This window comes from Rhamphochromis longiceps, linkage group LG14 (genome assembly GCF_057381845.1).
Source record: "Rhamphochromis longiceps isolate RC_006_pf linkage group LG14, R_longiceps_female_GT1.1, whole genome shotgun sequence".
NCBI classification, from domain to species: domain Eukaryota; kingdom Metazoa; phylum Chordata; class Actinopteri; order Cichliformes; family Cichlidae; genus Rhamphochromis; species Rhamphochromis longiceps.
This window is the reverse complement of record NC_140570.1, coordinates 26,389,670-26,411,382: the sequence shown is the minus strand read 5'-3', so window position 1 is coordinate 26,411,382 and position 21,713 is coordinate 26,389,670. Positions and strand designations below refer to the sequence as shown.

At 39.3% G+C, this 21,713-nt stretch overlaps 1 protein-coding gene across 1 annotated transcript; it reads left to right on the top strand.

The window, feature by feature from the left end:
• Positions 1-1,523: 1,523 nt before the first annotated feature.
• Positions 1,524-15,477, top strand: igsf10 (immunoglobulin superfamily, member 10). The gene is made up of 10 exons (XM_085380247.1): positions 1,524-1,693; positions 1,985-2,263; positions 3,874-4,003; positions 5,126-5,516; positions 6,118-6,882; positions 7,120-8,898; positions 9,007-10,572; positions 10,838-11,741; positions 12,739-13,105; positions 13,195-15,477. The coding sequence occupies exons 2-10, from the start codon at positions 2,061-2,063 to the stop codon at positions 14,743-14,745; spliced, it is 7,656 nt and encodes a 2,551-aa protein (XP_085236373.1). The 5' UTR covers positions 1,524-1,693; positions 1,985-2,060; the 3' UTR covers positions 14,746-15,477.
• Positions 15,478-21,713: the final 6,236 nt, after the last annotated feature.

The window sequence follows — 21,713 nt, the reverse complement described above, 5'->3', positions numbered from 1 at the left end:
TTCTGTTAGCAGATTAAACACACTTTAACTGGGTTGGACATGAAACTCGACATAATTTAATTAAGTCGTGTTTGTATAAGATTACTTGTGAAAGACGAGAAGAGAGGCTCACTAACTCCAATCGTTACAGCAGTAGGGAAGTAAATCAAAAGTGTAGGGGTCAACAGAGTGGGAGAACACAATATCAGTACAATCTAACCAGTTAGTAAATCAAACGCACACTTACATCTATCACATAGTGACAGTTGCTCGGCACTTTATTTACTTCATTTAAGTTAGATATCACAGAGAGAAGAGAAGAGAAGAGAAGAGAAGAGGAGGTGTTTGTGTCCATGTGTGATGGTGTGTTATCCAGATGTACAAGTTAAAAAACAACACCGATGGAATATGCCAACCTTGCCTGTGACCAATGAATGGGAAGCCCTATATCTACACAAATAACTAATCCACAAACACACAATCATCTCTTCGTCCTCTGTGGTTCTAAATGAATCTAAAAGGTTACACAGTGCAGTGACTCATTAGTTAGTTCACAAGTATCTGAAAACGAAAACCAGTCCACTTTGTGTGAGTAGTTTCTGATAAACTGAGCCAGCTGCTGAGTGTCACAACCATAAAAGCTTCTTTTATTGCTCAAGATCTTAAGCCATTCATCATTATTTTATTAGTATGATAATATATTTTATTACATTTTTATTATCCGGTCATTAATTCATTTTGTTTGCCCTATGAGAAAAGATGGTATCTGACACCTGGTGGTTTCTGAGCAGTGGCTACAGAGATAAAAAAGTGGCAAAAAAGCACAATATATCCACTTTATCTTAACAAGAGAACAGATTATAACAGTAAATGAATGACAGTTTGTGTGCATTGTGTATAACTTCAGTGACTTTTGTGATAAAACACACTAGTTAAATGAATGGTATGGGGGTTTTTTTTGGTTTTTTTTTGCCTTTGCGTGTCAGAATAGTGATTTATGTGTGGAATTTATCATAAGAAAACCCCCCAAAAACACACACAAAACCAATTTATTCAAATGACCCATTTGATAGGAGAGGGGGAAGCGAACCAGCTGCTGCTATAATGTGTAACACATTGTGGCTCAAATGTGTTTTAATCTGACAGAAAGACTTTCACAGAAAAGAGTTTGTGGAGTATGTGTGGACAAGCTTGGGGTACGTTTGGTCCAAATGTAATCACAGAAAAGCAGGATTCAATGAAAATATGAAAGAAATATACAATAAATCATATCAGGAAAGTTTCAGATTCTTCAAAAAGACATATGACCTCCTTCTAAGCTTGGTCATATGAGTCAAAAATTATTGTCTTGGCAGCAGTTAATATTTCCAATATCATCCCGAGTAACTCAAGATGAGGAAGAATTTTGTTGGCCTTTAACTGTCTATGAGATCTTTCAAACAAAGCAACTCCCTGCATTTTTATTTGTAGTTTGTCTAGAACTGCATTACTGCAGTTTATAAAGGAGGAGGAGAAGGAGGAGACTGAAGCGTGTGCTCTGCTGCAGGCGCTCGCAGAGAAATGACTCTAGTCCCTCTGTGCTTACAGAGTGTGCTCATCTAAGAACTCAAACTGGAGAACTACTAAAACTGAATGTGGACTTTAAACAGTTTGACTAGGAATTTCTAATTCGTGCTTCTGCAGCAATTCCGGTTTCTACAGATGTTTTAGTGCGGTGAGAGAAACTGTATACAGGCTATCTTTTTTTCATGGTTTAAATTCTTCTGTCTGCAGATATTTTACTTCTGCAGAGTTATTTTTCTCATTGTTTTTATTTTATTTTGCAACTGCATGGACACATTTTGACTTGAATGCGTATCCTTCCCTAAGTTTTCTTCTTTGATAGCAACGAATAGCAAAGACGGAAATTAAAATATACAAGAATAGAATGGAACGAATGAAGGAAATGGCTTGGAAATTAAAGCTATTTTTTTCTATCTATATATCTTCATCATTCTCTCTTCAGGTGGTTTTCATTAATGGTTCACGACAAAGTTTTGCTCTAATTTCCTGTGCAACTGAAGCCCCCAACTCTGTGCACAATGACTGAGTGTGTGTGCAGCTCTTCATACCTGCAGAGGTGGTTGCTAAAGACTTTGTTGTTCCTGGCTGCTGCGCTGCCTTCAAGTGCTGACTGTCCCAAACCATGCGCCTGCGATGTTACCACTGAAGTGCACTGCACCTTCAGATACCTGACTTTAATACCTGACCACATCCTGCCAGCTGTTGAAAAAATTAACCTCGGGTAAGAGTTGAAGTACACATACTCTTGGTGAAGAATTACTGAGTGATTTAAACTGCAGACTTTGTAAAAGAATAGCATTACAAAAAGTATTTCTACAAGTCAAACAGGTTTAGTCTAATAACTAGACCACATATAATTACTGTCTGGAAAAGAAATAACCTTTCAGAATTGAGATAAAAAATGTTTATTTAAAATGTCATTGACTCAAGAAAACACAACTTTATAGCTTCAATTTGTGAAGCTGGTTAATCAACAAGCAAATATTAGCTCAGGTTAGGTGACAAAGCCAATCTTGCCATTAGCTAACAAGCAATAGCTAGCAAGCATTAGCCATCAACAATCTTAACCGGAGAACTTTAGCAGTGTTTAGTTTTATGTGCTTTGAGAGGCTTAGTTTCTCAAAAAATAACCAACAAAAAAAAAACAGCAAAGAAGTAAATCACCACTCTAGTCGGCATCCCATTGCCATTGTCATCCAGCTAGTAGCTGTTACCACAGCCACTAAATGAATTTATCATAAAATTAATCATCATTCATCACCAAATTGTCTATTAATGCCTCTGGCTGTTACATGATGCATAAACAGAGCTGCCTTACCTCTATCCTGTCTGTGGTGCCCTGGTGCTACTTCAGCCTGCTTGGAAAGCTATTTGTCAATCAAATGACACACAAGTGCATTCAATTATTGTACGTAATTAGACCTCATTTCAGAATGTGACCAGGCCGGAGCAGAGTATTTACTGCAGACATCCTGAGATGTCGTGGCAGGATTAATACAGGCAGAATTAACAGTTAATTATGTAGTCCTAATTTCCTCTATAAGTGTCATCTCCAAGGGCACGTCATGTTGCCTGCTGACACATACAGAGTGAACTCAAACATTACTCTGTACACACTATAAATTGTTTTCATTAATATGTATCACAATATTAGTAATCAACAACCTTTACTGGCATTGTTTTAAACTTGTCTTCACATGCATGTATGTTTCAACATGGTAAAATGTGGCCCTGACCTAGCATGGCTAGTACTACCATCCATCATGTGTTTGAAGTAGTGTAACATGAGAAAGAGCCAAGGTCCCTTACCCCAACCCCCAAACACAGACACATGCAAAAACCACCTATAAACAGTTAAAAAGTACTTGAAATTTCATGTATACTGGTTCCTGCTACAAGAGCTTTCTCTGAGATGCTTTAGTATGCACACAGCCTCTGTTTGGCAGGATATGGTATCAAAATCTGAATAATTTATTAATCCCAAAGCAATTATATAATTAAAATTATTAAATTAATTATTAAATTAAATTGCCTGAATGAGGAACAGGTAATATAGTCAGCACAATACTAATGTCCAGTATGTCAATACTGAGAGCAATATATACCTATAGTTCACCTAGTGAGGTGTTTTCACTTATTTGTCCGAGTAGACAGGTTCTGGATTAGAATGAATGCTTTTTTTCGCTGAGATCTTTCACCAGCATTGCCCACCTTTTAGGTTATATGTGCAGAACTTCAGTTGCATTTCAGTAATATTTCTGCAAAGTATATTTGAAGGCTCATTCAAAATGATGATCAGTAACCAAAGCTTTTTCATTTCTATGCCGTTAGGTACAACAGCATAACTATCCTGAGAGAAAATGATCTTTCAGGGCTTGAAAACTTGGAACTGTTGTTGCTGCACAGCAACATGATACACACTACTGAAGACAGAGCCTTCAAAGACCTTAAGTCATTACAGGTAAAATCCTTTGTAAACAAATTACTCGCAAACCTCACTGCAACATCCAAAATATATCTTTGTGTGACAACCCTAATTTTTATTTCATTTTGACTTATTATTTTCTAGAGTAGATTTTCTTATTTCAGTTTATATTTTAAATTTGAAAATGTGTTGTTTTAGTTATTTTTAAATAAATTAGTTTACATGTTCGTTTTCATTTTTGAATGGAGGGCATATGTCAAACACAAGATTGGAGAAAATCAATAATGGTACTGCAATAAAAATAAAGAATTTTTTGAAAGCAGTTGAAGACATCTACAGTTTCAATAGACATGACTCATCAGTTGTAGTTGCAAATTGCAGTAAAGGTTGTTTTTAGTTTGGTTTTAGTTTACAAAAATAGCCTTACTGCTGACATCATATAGTTTTAATTCAGTATTTCTGTGATGACATACACACATCAGTAAGTAGAGCATGCCTACATAAATATGTTTTTGTTTGTTTTCTGGTTTGTTTTCTGGTTTTTAGATAATATCTGCTTGGAGGGATGAAAAGTTCACAGCTGATTTTCTTTACTATGACTGTTGTCTCACATTTCCATCCATAATTAGTTCAAAATGACAAAAAATTTCAAAAAGCATAAAAAGACGACACAAATGCGAGGGGAAAACAATAAGAGTTGTCCAATTACAGCACAGGGTTTTCACCATGGCAAAATTGATTAAGAAGTATCACCTTTGCTTTTGCAAATCTAATTATAAAGTAATGAAATTAAAAAAAATAACTCAGGCACAAGTAACTGTGTTTAACCAATAACAGGCAGTATAATTCAATACAGAATTTCAGTGTCACAAGTCCAAACTTGTAAAAACAGAGTTGTATCAACTCTTTTGTGGTTCACAAAAAGTAAATGCCTCATGTTTCACAAAGAATGTTGAGTGATTCACAATAATTTTATATGTCTGTGTGTGTTATGTGAAGGATGGTCCTTGATTCCTTGCACTTTTTCAGACTAAATAAACAGTCTGACAATAATTCATGTTATGTCTATAAAAACAATGTAATTGTGTATTGACATAATAGCTTTCAGTTATCATTGTTTTGACCACCATCTCTATCTTCCTAATTGTGTTTTCCAAGGTCCTGAAGATGTCATACAATAAATTAAAGATTATCAACAAAGAGACTTTCAAAGGCTTGGATAGTCTGCTGAGACTCCACATAGACCACAACCACATCGAATTTATAAACCCTGAGGCTTTCTTTGGGCTTACCAACTTAGAATTGGTTAATCTGGAGGGTAACTACCTCCAGCAGCTCCACCCGGACACATTTATCACACTGAGACACAGCCAGGTTTTCAAGGTATCATCAGTAAGAACCATCCACCTGTCAGACAACCTTCTGACCACTCTGCCAGCAGACATTTTTTCAGGCTGCAGTCAGTTAGAAAATGTCTTCCTCCATGGCAACCCCTGGAAGTGTGATTGCCGTATGAAGTGGTTCTCACTTTGGGCACAAAGAAATACAGGTAAGGAGTGCATCTGTGCTTTGGACAATTCCCAAAGTACTTAGAGGCATATAAAATTGAACCGTGGTTAACAGCTAAGAAAGTCACTTACTGAATCTAAACAGTTTCTTTTTCATTAATGCCAGAGAAACTTTCTCTAAACCTCTGTAAGCCGATATTTGCTACCAGCTTTAATAAGACCCATCTGGTAAAACTGCTGGCAGTATTTGTGGTTGTACTCAGGTTTGAGCATAGTATGTTTTTCTCTTAAAACCTAATAGTGCATGGGATTGTATCCCAAGCAAGACAGGCATATCCAAGAGAAGCATATAAATCTTTGCAGAGACATTACAGGAAGCAGATATCATATAATCTTTTCATCATGAGGACCATAGAAAACAATGAAGACATAGAAGAACTAAAGTTATACATTTTATTTATGACTTGGCAAGCACGAGGGTTAACCGAAATGTCGCAATTCTGTATTGTGATTATGACCTTTTGCGGTTCACAAGTTTTATTAGCCAGTTTTGGTTTGGCTGGAACATAAGTTTGAAAGTGTGATTTTTTTTTTCTTCCATGAATCCATCTAAACATTGCACTGCTTAATAATTCTTTCCAGGTGTGCTGAAATGCTGGCGAGACAGGAGATATCCCAGAGGCCTATGTGCTGTTTGTGAAAATCCTTTGCTTTACCACAAAAGGCCTCTATCCCTTCTACCCAACAATGCTTTTACTTGCACCAAACCTTTGATCCAACCCCATCTAAAGCAGAAAAACATCAGCCTGGATGAAGGGAACTTCTTTCCTGTTTCCCCCAAGGACTTTATTGCCCCATTAGGCTCAATACAAATGAACCTGACCGACCAGTTTTACAATGATGCCAGTCTAACCTGCACTGTACAGCGGCCCACTTCTTTTGAGAACCTGACTCAAACCCTGGAGGAAGGAGAAGGAAACAATGTCACCATGCTTACCACTTGCATAACTACGTATTTGGTGTGTAATATTAACCATGAACACATCCAGCAACTGTGGCAGATCTTAGCCACCTACAGTGACTCTCCTATGAGGCTAGAGAGAGGTTTAATGTTGGCCACAAGCCCAGAAATGGTGTACCGATATGCTCAGATGAAAACAAAGGATCTAGATAAAGAAATAAACACAAACATTAAGGCTGAGATTAAAGCCTCTCCTGCATGGTTAATGCAGGGAGAAGTGAGCTTCCAACTAGACCGCACTGCTACCACCTTCTCTACCCTGCACATTAAGTACCAGTCTGTGGTAAACCTACGTTTGGAAAGCACACCATCTAAGAGGGACCGGTATTCCTGGGCCATGATCAAACGAGATAATCAAACTAAGACTGAGCACACTGTACTTACAGGTGGGAGTCAGAGATTAACGCTTAATATACTAGCTCAGAGATGTGACTTTTACTTAGGTCTGCACATACCAGTAACTGAACTATTTACTTATGTATGAAACTATACTGATCATTGCACTAATAAAATAGGAAGCATTTAAAAAAAAAAATGAATTCAGAATTTCAAAGACTAAAAAGTCTTTTCTTTTTAGCATGAAAACGGTTATGATATTATCAAATGTTTTCCTCCTGACCTAGGTGGTGTGGTACAGTTGAGCTGCCATATCCAGGGTGATCCAAAGCCTCTCTTGGAGTGGATTTTACCAGATGGAAGCAAGGTCAGAGCTCCTTATTCCAGTGAGGACAGGAGAATAATAATTACTGCTGAAGGAAAGCTCACTCTTCGAGGTGCAGATACCTCTGACACAGGCCTCTACTGGTGCATTGCCACAAACTACCTGGATGCAGATATCCTCATCTTTCGAGTGACAGTTCTGTCCACTGATGTGGAAGAGGCTGAGGTCAATGGTGTTCAACTCTCTAGGCCACTGGGTGAAAAGCTTGTTTTTGACTGTAGCTCCTCGGGGAGTCCTGAGGCCTCAGTGTCTTGGATTCTGCCTGACCATTCAGTGCTTGACAAGCCTCATGGGAACAGAAACATTTTTAAGAATGGGACATTGCTGATTCAGGGTATCACAGCAAGGGATCGAGGATTTTATAGGTGTTTAGTTGCTAATCATGTTGGAGTTGACCTACTCGTTTCTCAGGTGACAGTAACAGACAAAGGGTCCGTGACAGCAAGTGTTTTCAACAGTGAGGGATCAGGGATGGTGACGGAGTTTGCAATGGATTCTAGCTTGACACAAAACACAGTCAAACTCAGTGAGATACACCACTCCCAGCATGCTGACAGAACTATCCAGGAGTCCAGGACCATTACTTCAGATCGGCCTTACCCCAGACACAGATCACGTGGCCGAGTAGGTTTTGGAGGTAGACTGGGACAGAGAAGGAGGGGGTCAGTCCGCAACAGCCACATCTGGAGTAGTAGGGTCTTTGATAAAGCTTCCAGGAAAGTAGACCCGCAGAAGTTTGCAGAATTTATGAAAAAGGCTCAGGGTGGCTCAAAAATAAAGAGTGATAGAGAAAATGAGAAAGTAAAATATGAAAACACACATATTGGTTATTCTGGTGACAATGAAATTGGCTCTGGTGAAGCTCAAGATGAAGACCATCTCATTGTTCTCCCAACAATAGTCCAACCAACAACAGATAATCCACAAAGAATATTTGCTCAAGACAGGCAGACTGAGACAGTAACAACCACACAAATTGGTGAGGGACATATTTTAGCAACAAAGGAAAATGGCATGGAAAATAGATTCAGCAATTATATTAATTCAACTAAAATAATGGAAAATAGAGACATGGCAACAACAGAGCCATATATGCAGTCTACATTCACTACAGATCCAAGGTTAGTTGAGACAAACAACTTTTACACCCTTGAAAGAACCAGCATGCCACCTTCGAACCTACAACCAGTCACTCTCCAACCTACTGTGACAGACACTTCACAAGAAACCCAACTAGAGTTATCAGGAGAAGCACCTGCAGAACCAGAGACTTCGACAGAGGGTGCTTTTTCTTCAACTACAGACCCTAATGTTACTCCAATGAGAGATGAACCAGGCCCAGTGGAGCTAGTCCTTCACACAGACCCTGAAAGCCAAACCTCATTTACAGCAATCACAGCTACAGACAGACAGCAAGACAGGATCATTTTCCATACAACCCAGACAATAAAATCCCCGCGCCTGCCTGCAGGATCTACTATCATCTCCCGGCAGCACATCCATATAATCCCACGCCAAAGTAACAGAGGAAAGGTTGGCAGGAGGAACTTTCAAGGCCGCAGAAGAATCATTAAACCAAACAGGATCCATGACATGCAGTCCTTTATTAATAAACTTAAACAATCCACCATGAATAAAGAAGGGAATGCCTCTGTGCCATATCAAATTCAGTTGACCACAGGTAAGAAACCATGTTCTTAAAAACCCTGTTGTTTTGTACTTCTGTGTTGCATAAATAATCAGTCATGAAACAACACGTATGTTTTTAACATGGTTCTTTTTTTCTCAGCCTGTAACTATAATAAGGCAGCAACCACTGATTTGGCAGTGGTCACACCAACAGCATCTTCTAGTCCATGTTTACACAAAACAGAGAAACCTGCTTATATGCAAAAAACCACAAGTCATTACATGACTTCAAATGCCACATTCAACAAAGCAGAGTCTAGATCAGAGACTTCCAATGAGTACATAACGTTTGCAGTTGCCCCTGAACTGGATCCTACAACTAAAGTCCCAACCACAACCACTACTACATCTACTTCTAAGATCATTCGGGGAAAAATTCCATGGAACAAGTTGTTTGGAAACAAAGGAAGGGAAAGGATGCTCAGTAGGCTTAAGAAGCCATTAACTGCGAATAAAACTTCAACTACGACTGAAACAAGAGGCACCCTAACCACAACCATTGCTCCTACGCCCATTACCTCTGCAAACTTATTAGTTAAAGTTGATAGTTTGTCACCATCCAGACACACAACGAGTAGTTCATTAGATGATGATTATGGAGATGCATCCTCTGCTGATTTCCAGTTCACAACACTGGGTCCCAGCTTGGACTTTATACCTGTTACTAGTTATTCTGGTTCCTCACAGTTTTATACCACTGCAGAAACACCACCAGAATTACAGACTCTACCCTCGCCACCCACTGTCAAACCCACCCAGCAGGAAAATCTTGATGTAACCTCATCTGGGTCTGGAAGACTGTCTGACAATTTGCTTATAATCAGACAGAGGCCTGGTGAGACAAGAGGTAGGCTAGGGCGGAGAAGGAGGCCCAATAGGAGAAGAAGACCCCTAAGGAAACCTGGAATTCCCAAAGTCCGACAAACTACAACAACTGAGGCAATAACTACAGAGGCAACAACCATGGAATACACAATGGAGGCAACCACACTTTTTCAACAAAGTGTTTCAGAATATAATCCCATTTACACACAAAAAGATGCCAGAACCACAGTATTGGGTACCACTGAAAAAAGATCTGAGGAGAGTGACCTATATGAGGACTTTGACTGGACATCTAGTGGTTCATCCAGCTATCCTACCACCATGACACCTCTATTTTCCTCTGCCACTTATGATCCTGCTACTACACTGATACCGCATACAACTAAGCGGTTTTACACAACTGCTCAGACAAGATTCCACAGCAACATCAAACCACCAACACAAAGGAATGGTGACACCAATCGCAGTTTAGTGTTGGAGAGAATTAGACCTACCGGTACTCGAAAAAGCAGTGGTACTAAAGGCAGTGTAGATAACTCTGATACACTGATCCTTCTAACAGCTCAGCAAGGCTACATGATCAGTACCCCCGTTCCTTACATTACAGACAAGGATTCTGCCACCTCTACTATTTATAATCAAGTCTCGGGATATGATGCTACCAGTGCCAGTAATGCTGGTTTTGAACCCACTACAAAGGTCATGTCAAGCAAACCCAAGATAGTGGGTGGAAATGCAGCTAGCTTTACTGTACTGTCTAACTCTGATGCTTTCCTGCCATGCGTGGCTGTTGGAAACCCACAGCCAGTTATAACATGGAAACGATTCTCCTCCAGCACAGGTACAAAAATAATTTCATTCATTCTTATCATTAGCAAAACCAAAATGTGATACATATTAAGATATGGGAGTGACAGTATTTTTGGCATCATGTAGAAACAAAATTTGTTGTCAGGTGCAAGTAAAAGCCATTTATAGAAAACGCTGCGATAATAAAGTAACAATACTGTTTAAATTTTGTCAGTTGCTTTAAGTGATTTGTGTAGAATGTTTTAGTGTTTGTAAGGTAAATATTTCATTGTCTCTGTATTTCTTTTGTCCCACAGGAAGAACCATTACCATTAAAGAGAGGATGGGCAAGTATGAGGTGTTGAGCAACGGCACGCTGTCAATCCCAAATGCCAATATTAAAGATCGAGGCCAATACTTCTGTCTAGCTGAGAATGACCATGGATCAGATAAACTTATTATCACCCTCTCAGTGGTAGCCTATCCCTCTCACATTTTAGAGCCAAAGATGCGCGAGATAAAATCTTATGCAGGAAACACAGTTGAACTGAAATGTAAAGCAGAGGGCCGGCCCATGCCTGTGATATCTTGGATCTTGGCCAACCGTACTCAAGTCATGGGTCAAAACACTGAGAAGGGAAGAGCATCAGTATCTGCTGTGGGGACTCTGGTTATTAAATATGTGTCTGTTTATGACAGAGGTCATTATAAATGCATTGCCAGTAATCCTGCTGGAGCTGATACTGCTACAGTCCGACTGCAGGTGGTGGCAGCTCCACCAGGTATCATGGAGGAGAAGCGGCAGCAGCTACAAGCTATTCTTGGCCACAGTTTACAGTTACCCTGCACTGGTCATGGTACACCTCAGCCTAGTGTTCACTGGGTTCTCCATGATGGGTCAATGATACAATCTAACAGGCCTGTAATCGATACACGGATATCCATGTATGAGAATGGGACGCTTCACATTAAGGATGTGACTCCAGCAGACAGTGGAAAATATGAATGTATTGCTACCAGCTCTACTGGTTCAGAACGAAGAGTCGTGACTCTGACAGTAATACTACAAGAATCTGCTCCTCAGATATTGGAGATATCCAAGCGCTTGACTGAGTTGTCATATGGGGATCAGTTAAGACTAAACTGTTTGGCAACTGGAAACCCTAAACCTAGGATAATCTGGAAACTACCTTCTAAAGCTGTGGTGGACTATTGGTACAGGTAAAAATACGTTCATTGGTAGAACAGGTATTTATTGTATTATCTTTTATATTAAAGTTACAAAATTCTAATAATTCAATGTGCATGATTTGCATAAATATTGCTTAGAAAAACTGTAGTGGTTTAGTGAACATTCTATGGAAGAAAGTGGATAAAAATCACCAAAACAGACTTATTTTTGCCCTTAGCCTCTCATGAAACAGTTAAACTGTTGAAAACAATTCAGTGGCATACTGTTATGCTTACCAAAGTAAGCACTGATTGTGAATAGAGTACATGCATTTATATTTTTTATAGGTTTTGTTGCCTGCACTGATTCATTGAATGTCCCTCATAAGTACACATAAAAACATGTAATTCTCTCTAAATGTAAAGAAATGAGATGCAGATATTGACTATACTTATTCAGAGCATAACTCAGCACAGTCAAATGAAGACTGAAGTGAAAATATTTTCAATACAATGGTTCTCTTTCTATGCTTCTATTAGGATTGAAAAAAAAACCCGACACAAAAGTCATCATACCGAAGGGAATTGGAGTGTATTTCATTTATATTTTTCCTAATTGTTAGCTTGTTCAGTGTGATAATAATGCAAGCATGTCTTACCTTAATTTTACGTCTTTAAAAAAGCATTGTACGTTTAAACCACATTTCTTATACCCCCAATACCTGTTTATATAAACACTTTGTGTGTTGGTACATTGTCATTTGCAATGTCTAACACCAGAGAGAACAGAAAGACTGAGGCAATGTAAAACAGCTACTGATTTAATTGCTGTATCTCCCCAGTGGCATTCTGTACACATTTGTTTGATGTAAGCAGATAAGACACTTTTCCACTGTTACCGTTTTGATTTTAGCTGTTTGAAAAAATATATGAAACCATACAAATTTATGCGTTTTGCTCTTAATAAGCATAGACAAGGAATTCTGCAAATTATCTTAATGCCAGGTTTGTAACTGTCTCTCTAATTTTCTTTTATTTGTTACTCCAGGGTGGGCAGCAGGATACAGGTCCTTGATAATGGTACTCTTACTGTTAACACTGTGAGTGACAAAGATGCCGGAGATTATCTCTGTGTGGCCCGAAACAAGATTGGTGATGCTCTACAACTCATGAAAGTCAGTGTATCAATGAAGCCAGCCAAGATAGAGACTAAGGTATACAGCAAGAAGCAGGTACCCTATGGAAAGGACTTAAAAGTAGACTGTAAAGCCTCAGGAGCACCAAAGCCAGATATCTCCTGGGGTCTACCAGATGGTACAATGGTCAACAGTGCTTTGCAGTCTGATGCCAGCAGTAGAGGAGGACGAGAACGTCGCTACACTCTGTTTGACAATGGAACTCTTTATCTAAACCAGGTATTGAATTGGATCAAACACAAACTGCACAAACATATATACATATATATCATGTTTATATATCGTGTTTTCATATCATGTTTCTCCAGGTTGGAATGTCAGAGGAAGGCGATTATACCTGCTTTGCTGAGAACCAGGTTGGCAAAGATGAGATGCATGTACATATCACTGTAGTTACAGCATCCCCTAGGATGCGTCCATCCAGCCAGACCTATGCTAGAGTGAAGCCCGGAGGAAGCATCCTCTTTGACTGTGAGGCAGTTGGAGAGCCTAAACCTAAGATATTGTGGATACTTCCCAATAACGATGTAATAGCAGCATCACATGAACGCTACTTAATGCATGTCAATGGTTCTCTGGATATTAGGGATGTCAAGGTAATTGATGCAGGGGAGTATGTTTGCATGGCTCGCAACCCTGGCGGAGAAACCAGAAAAGTCTACAAGCTTGAGATAGGTGGGAATCCACCAGTGATCAATGGCTACCATCAGAACAGAACAGTCATTAAAGAAATAGTGTCTACATATTCCAGGAAACTTATAGATTGTATGGCTGAGGGGACTCCCAGACCTACTATCACTTGGATTATGCCTGATAACATCTTTCTAACAGCACCCTACTTTGGAAGTAGGATTAAAGTCCACCAGAATGGGACACTTGAGATACGTAATGTCCGCCCTTCTGATACAGCAGAGTTTATTTGCTTAGCTAGAAATGATGGAGGAGAGGCAGTAATGGTGGTGCAGTTGACGGTTACAAGTATGCTTCGAAGGCCAATCTTCAATAATCCCTTCAATGAACGTATTGTGTCTGGGAATGGGAAAACCACAGTTCTGAATTGTTCTGCTGATGGGCAGCCAATGCCAGAGATATCATGGACTTTGCCTAATGGAACACGGTTTATTGGTGGAACCAATCATGGTTCTCGCCACCAAATAAACAATGATGGGACTTTGGTCATCCGCAGTACTCACAAAGAAGATGCTGGGAAATACCGCTGTGGTGCCAAGAATCTCATGGGCTACATAGAGAAGCTAATAATTTTGGAGATTGGGCAGAAGCCTTATATCCTGACAAGGCCCAGGGGTATCATACGCAGCATATCAGGGGAGCCCCTCTTCATTCACTGCCTATCTGATGGGAGTCCCAGACCAAGAATCTACTGGACCGTTCCTGGTGGTCACACTCTTACTCGGCCTCAAGTCCTCGGACGCTACCAGTTGCTAGAAAATGGTACTCTTATAATTCAGGACACTACACTCCATGACCGCGGAAACTACATATGCAGAGCTCGAAACGATGCTGGTGAGGCTGTACTTACTGTCCCTGTTATTGTCATTGCCTACCCTCCACGGATCACAATGGGGCCCCCCTCCAATGTGAGGGCAGAGACTGGGAGACCTATTCAGCTCAACTGTGCTGCTACTGGGATCCCCAAGCCAGAGATCACATGGGAGCTTCCAGATCATTCAGTTCTATCAGCAGCAGAAAAGGGGCGGCCTATGGGTAGTGAACTGCTCCACCCTCAGGGTACACTAATCATCCAGAGGCCCACACCCTCAGACTCTGGAACATACAAATGCCTTGCGAAAAACCACTTAGGTACAGATTCAAAGGTCACATATGTACTTGTGCTGTGATTAAAAATAATAGCTGAAGGTTGACAGTATATGCTAATGTAAATATTAACAGACACATATTGTCTGCTCACTACACTACCTATCATCTTGTGGATTAGTGAAGATCAAGGCATGTGTAATACAGAAGCTGATTATGTGAGTAATTAACAAAGCACAAAAAAGGAATTTAAAAAAAGAAACTCCTGCTTGCTTGTAACATTGGAAGCTGGGGTCTGGAAAATCAAAGTACTCATTTAGGGTAGTCCTAACGAGAGCAACAGAGCCAAATCATAGAGCCAAACCTAAAGTAATTTCTCTGACCTGCTGTTGGACATAGTAGCCAAACAGGAAAACAGAAATTAGAAGGGGGGGGGTTGGTCTTCTCAAGAGGTCATAATTCCCTTTGGACATAACAGCAAATTTAAAAAAACAACAGAATATGTAGTAAAATGTATTTTATAAGTAATTCAGTGTTTTTAAGTGGGAAAAAGGGTTTATTCAAATATATATATGATACTTGTCTTACACTGGACATGGTATATTGCGTGCGTGCGTGCGTGCGTGCGTGCGTGTGTGTGTGTGTGTGTTAATTAAGGTCTATATAGATTCCTATATGTCTATTTGGAACACAATGGAATATAATACATATTACCAATCTGTTGTGTTGTACATGAGAATTTACAGTAATGTTATACATTATGCCAATAATAAAGTCCATGTATATCTATTTGCAGTATCTCCTTAATTAAAGTATGGGGAAAAAACATGAACTTACAAAGTAAAACATTGCTCATGTCTTTTTATGCTACTATTTTCTCAGTTGGGGATAAAAGAAATACAAAAGGTATTAAATTATAGGGCACCAAAAAGTCACAAACAGAAGCATATTCAGCTCTGGAATTTTAAGTGCAGGCCAGCTATGAAAATAATCCTTCACTCTCTTTGTCAGTGGGCAGGATCCACAGGGGAGCCATTGATATTTGCTTGTCATGCACTCTGATTTTACTGTGCTCCTGCAAATTAAACTGGAAGGTGATGAGTAATGTTAAGACAGAGGAGGTGAACTTAACATGAGTTTGTACTGCTGCTTGAGCCTGCCATCTGAAAATATATATTACATGCTATACACCTTATGCAAGGCTTATTATGCTTGCTCTCTAACCACACTTACTTGGCAAATGTCAGCTGATTCACACCGTCTCCTTTTTCTAAAGAAATAGATACATGGTATTTTAGTCATGCCCTGTACCTTAGGAACAACTGGAAATAATTTCTCAGTGAATTACTCCAATTTTGAATTGCCCATAATGATGCATGCTTTTCAATAGGAAAATCTTAATCTATACAACACCTCATAAAGAATGCTGTATCTTCTAGTAAGTATACTTCACCATTTGTGTAAAAGTAAAAAGAAAACAAAGACATCAAAGTTAATTATGAATCAGTCTAACATGTTTTGAAATGCTGTATGCAGCTACTGGCCATACCATACCATACCATACCATACCATACCATACCATACCAGCATGGCTGATAATGTTAAACACCACTTTCAACATTGGAATGTTCAGTACCTGCCAATAAATGCAGTTTTTAGATTTCAGAGAAATAAAAAAGGAAAAAATAAAATTCCAAAGTTTAAAGCCAGTCTGCACAAGTGTGATATAACCCGGGCAGATATGGAGGAAAACGGAATTGTCCTCCATAAACTCTGGAATGTGAGGTACTCGCTGTGTGATTTGAGAGAAAAGTGCTTTCATATGTGAGTTTGGTGACAAACAGATACAAATCACAGTAGTTATGAAGGACCACCTATTCTTTACATATGGTACCTCAATGTAAAAGACAGTTCATCATTCACACCGGGTGCCCTGTTGAGATGTGGACGGTGAAAAGTTTATTTGTTCAGTTCTGGTTTTGCAGTTCATATTCAGGGAATGATGGAGTTTATGTTCCACTGACTTGGATATTTATGAGGATTTTGAACATGTGATTTTCTCATTTTCTCCTTTTCCCTTGGATATTTAAAGGAAGAGGGTGGAAGTCTAACAAGTATCATTAAAAAATAAGGTTTTATGAGAAGCTACTGAGAGGAGGACTGGGGTTTTTTGTGAAATTCACCTTCACCAGGTCAAAGTCACTTTTTGACCCAATTGCTGGCCATAGCTTTTGTAACTAGACTTTTCAAGCATGAAGCGCTACACTACGGTGTTGCGAGAAGATAAGTAGAGCCTGTTTTTACTCTCAGTGGGGTAGGTGGACTTATGGCCACTGCTTGGCCACCTTGAAGACTGTGGAAAAACAGAATATACTCAGAATCAAATGACCTGCTAGAAATGTTGTGGCAACTTGTAACAGTCTACTTATAATACACAACATTAATATCCACAGTTAGATTTAAAAGTGTCACGGACTTGCTAACTACCATTTAATGCATTCACAGGTGAACTAGAGCATTTTTCTTATTCTGTACATGTAGTGAATCTCCTTTTGGGATTTTCACCATTCATTTTCTTTTCAAGAACCACCAGTACATATGAGTATCCTACCACAACATCTGTGTGGTAGTTAATCCGTATTGTCATCTTAATATTTAATCAAATTGCACCTTATGTGAAAGCTGTTGTTCATATTGTTAAATCCATAAATAACTATGCTCTGACTCTGCTGCCCGTTCTCACAGTGTGGCATTTCCTCTCATCTCGTATCACTTTCACATGATATGATATTGGTTTGATAAGAGATCTAATAGACGGTGTTTCCAACCATCATCACAATCCAACACAGGAATGTATTTTAAAAGAATGATGTTTCATTCCTCAAATATAGTTGCAGAGACTTGGAAAATTGTTATATTGCTCTAAAGCTGGTCTTGCAACATGTGGCAATCCAGAAGCTTAATAACTCGTTACACATCTTTCTGTATGGGAAATCCCTGCAATAGGAACTGACATTTAAAAGCAAGAAAAGGAGCAAGTGAAAAAAAGTGTGAAGGAAAAGGGATGTTTACAGAGTGGGTAGATGAGGGAAACCAGAGAAGGGTGAGACATAGTTTTGGTCTGTGGTATGAATTCCATACTTAAACTAGAATGCTAGCAGGATGAACATGGAAACTGAGATGTCTGGAGAGCCCTGCTGGGTGCTGACCAACAGCGGTTTCAGACAGTACTCTTCTGTTAGCTCACAGTCTGCTTCACTTCTTTGAAGCTGCAAACTTGGCAACAAGTAAAGTCCCCAGAAAAAATGTAGTCACACTCCTGCTGATATTTTGCTGCCTATGGGTGGAAAACCCTTTCAAAACAAAAATGTAAAAAAAATTCTCATTCTGTTACACACACAGCCTTTTTAGCCTTGTGGGAATACACACACACACACACACACTTGCTCATACAGTCGATTGGTGTTTCTGTCAGTATCTGAGCTACGACTAGAATTTCACACCAGCAAAGTAGAATCCACACATCCACACCACACCATCCATTTTTGCACCTTTCTTCAAGGTACAATCTGTCATTCTGGGATGGTGGTTCCCTGAGTTATTGCTTTTCAGTGTTGTGTTTAATCATCTTTCAGTTTGAGTTAATATTTAATATGTAATTAAAGATTACAATAAGGTAAGCACCTGTAATTCAGATGAAAAGCTCATATAATTATTCATCTCTACTTTCAAAAGCCCTAAAAGTTTTCTTTTTCTTTTTAAAGTGAGCCTTTAGTCACTACCTAGAAGCAAAGTATTTGCACCAGGGAAAGTACATAAATCAGCTTCAACCATAAACTGGCTGAAGTTTTCAGAAAGTGAAATGTTGAAAGCAAGAAGGTCCTAACAAATTTAGAAGTGTCTGGTGTGGTACAGTTTTTATATATAAGAACTTGTATACAGATTTTAATGAGACCATATTCCACAGTGTTTATCTTGAGGGCGGTGGAAGTACTTCACTCTGGGTTCTTACATCTGATTATGGATGCAGATGTGGTACTTTGGTCCCCAGAGAATAATCAGATGGACCAGTGCAGCCTATTTCTGTTTACCTAAGCATTTTTCTTTCAGTTATACAAACACCCAACTAAAAACATCAAAGTACCTCTAAATTATTAGGTCCCCAAGGGGACATGTTTTCAAACGAGCTCTTTCACCCAATTAGACGGCATCAGCAGTGTGGCACTGCCACTTTACGCCTTAGGCTGATGCTTTTTTTTAACTGGTGGGTGGGTCAGCTACATAAGTCTTACAATGCATAGGGGTATTAGCATATTTTTAATCAATGTGCTGTCATTATGCTACACAGAGCTTAACTGAACCATACCAACTGTATTATTTTAAATTCTTTCATTATTTTCTTATGTTGCTCAATCATTCCTTGAATTTTAAGCCTACTGAATGTTGCCGTTTGACTGGCTTCCCATATTCTTTTTGAACCCTAATTATTTCCAGTAGAAGAAGACCAAGACAAAGCTGGAGGACTGCTGTAAAAGAGTCATATGTTTGCAAATTACGTTCCTTTACTTAGACACATCTCACATCACATGACAGCATTTCCTCGGTGCCTCTGGAGCTAAAGCTTAATTTACCACTCTCCAATAAAGCCAGTGTGTAATTTAGATGCACTCTGGAGGAGCTGGAACACAGCTGAGGAAACATTACACAGCTATAAATTAAAAAAAGAACAGCACCAGCAGAAGCTCATTACAAAACCTGAAACCTGCTCCAGTTTACTGTGACATTGATGGTTTTCTATAAACATCTATTTTCACTGTTATGTAAGGTGTCAATTTTTTAACTAGCTACAGATTCAAACAACCTTGATTTTGTTAGAGAACATGAACAAAAAAGGTTTATTTTCCAGAAACACACTACACCTTCACTGACCAGTTCACCTTCAGTTCTAAATGTGAATTAGAATTCTTTTGCTGTCATTATACAAAGTACAACACAATGATAAAGTGGCTACACCTTGCAAAAAAACAAAAAAAACAAACAAAAAAAAACAAAAGAGAAAAGCAAAGAAAAAAACATACAGTAATTTACACAGTAAATATAAAGACATACCACGTATGGTGATGAGATTATGGATAGTGACAAAAAGCAGGTGCATGTATTTTGAAGTTTCACTGTGATTTAATCAATAATGGACAATATTACACAGAGTATTCTAATAATTTAAGATATTGCTCATTGGGAGTTTTCCCTTCCCACAATCTTCTGAGCTGTGTTGATGATCTGCTGAATCCTGCTCCCCTCTGCTTCGGTACAGCCCCTGTACCATGCAGTGATACAGCATGTCAGCACACTCTCTGTGGAGGAGCAAGTCTCTGTTGTGTCTTTCTTGTGACTGCTGAGGTATTTGGAGTTCAGGATAGGTCAACAGAGATGATGGTACCCAGGAATTTGTGGCCATTGCCACAATTGATGTTGAGAAAGCTTCAACTCAGGGCTGTTCCTGAAGTCATAGGTGATTTCCTTTTTTCCCCTTTGCTCAGTGTCAGGTTTTTGGTGAACTCCAAGCTGAAAATTTCAGAATCTCATCTTTGACATGGCTTGGACATGGACATGGCTTCTTCTTGTAATAAGATTAAGCCACATGTTATCTTTTGTCAACCAACCAATAGATGGCATCAATAGACCCAGTTATGAAAATCTATGTCGTTCCAAATAGTGCTGAGAAAATACATGTAAAAATATGTAAAGGATTTAAATCTGAAAATCCTTTGAAAACAAATATAAGTGTCCCAGAAAATGAAATAAATTGGGTTCTTTTTATAAAACATGCAAAATGTCAAGGTTTAGTTATAAACAATTTTACATGACTTCATCCAGCTCACCTACTGTGGCTAGTCTGCCTCACATAAATGGTACCCTAGCAACCTCAGAGAGCACAATGACATCACAGGGAAAACAAACCCTCAACAGCTCTGAGTTCAGCAGTCGCTGGTAAAGTCATCATAAAGGCTGCTTTGGACACTCTCTGAACGTTTTATTGCTTTATATCTCATGTTGAAAATAAATGATAAACTTGTTGGGGTGATTTTGTTTCAAGTACAATGATGAAAATCTGCTTTCTATTTAGTTTGCTTTAAATATCTGGAATCTATGGGCTTTGTAAAGTGTTGTTTAAGGTTTAAAACATATTAGTATCTAATTCGTGTTTGTCTGTGAAGGTTCTCAGTCATCCAGGTCATCGTAGTCAAAGGAGCTTGCAAAGAAAAGCGTCTGGACTTCTTTAAGTTACTTGAAGATGTTTCACCTCTCATCCGAGAAGCTTCTTCAGTTCTAAGGTCAAATGGTGGGGAGTCCCAGATATAAACCTAGTGGGAGTATCCCCCCACAGAGGGACAAAAGGACCCCCTGATGATCCTCTAATCACATGAGCCAATGTGTGAAAACGGGTGTGGGTCCCAATCAGCCAGAGTTTCGGGTGAGCTCATTGTGAAACCTGACCCCACCTTATCATGCAATTTCCTGAGGTCAGATGGCCCAGGATGTGAGTGGGCGTTAAGGCGTCTGGGGAGGGAACTCGAAACTGGATTATAGGTGGCAGACAGTTGGTTTCGTCAACCCCCGCTTCTGTTCAAAGATGGTCGCTCACAGTGGACATAGATGGCTTCTTTCACTCCTCTTTCAAACCATCTGTCCTCTCTGTCCAAAATGTGAACGTTGGCATCCTCGAAAGAGTGACCTTTGTCCTTAAGATGCAGATGGACTGCTGAGTCTTGTCCTGTGGAGGTGGCTCTTCTATGTTGTGCCATGCGCTTGTGAAGTGGCTGTTTGGTCTCTCCAATGTAGAGGTCTGAGCATTCCTCGCTGCACTGTACAGCATACACCACATTGTTAAGTCTGTGTTTAGGCGTTTTGTCTTTCGGGTGAACCAGTTTTTGTCTTAGTGTGTTGCTGGGTCTGAAATACACTGGGATGTCATGCTTGGAGAAAACTCTCCCCACCTTTTGACCTTAGAACTGAAGAAGCTTCTCGGATGAGAGGTGAAACGTCTTCA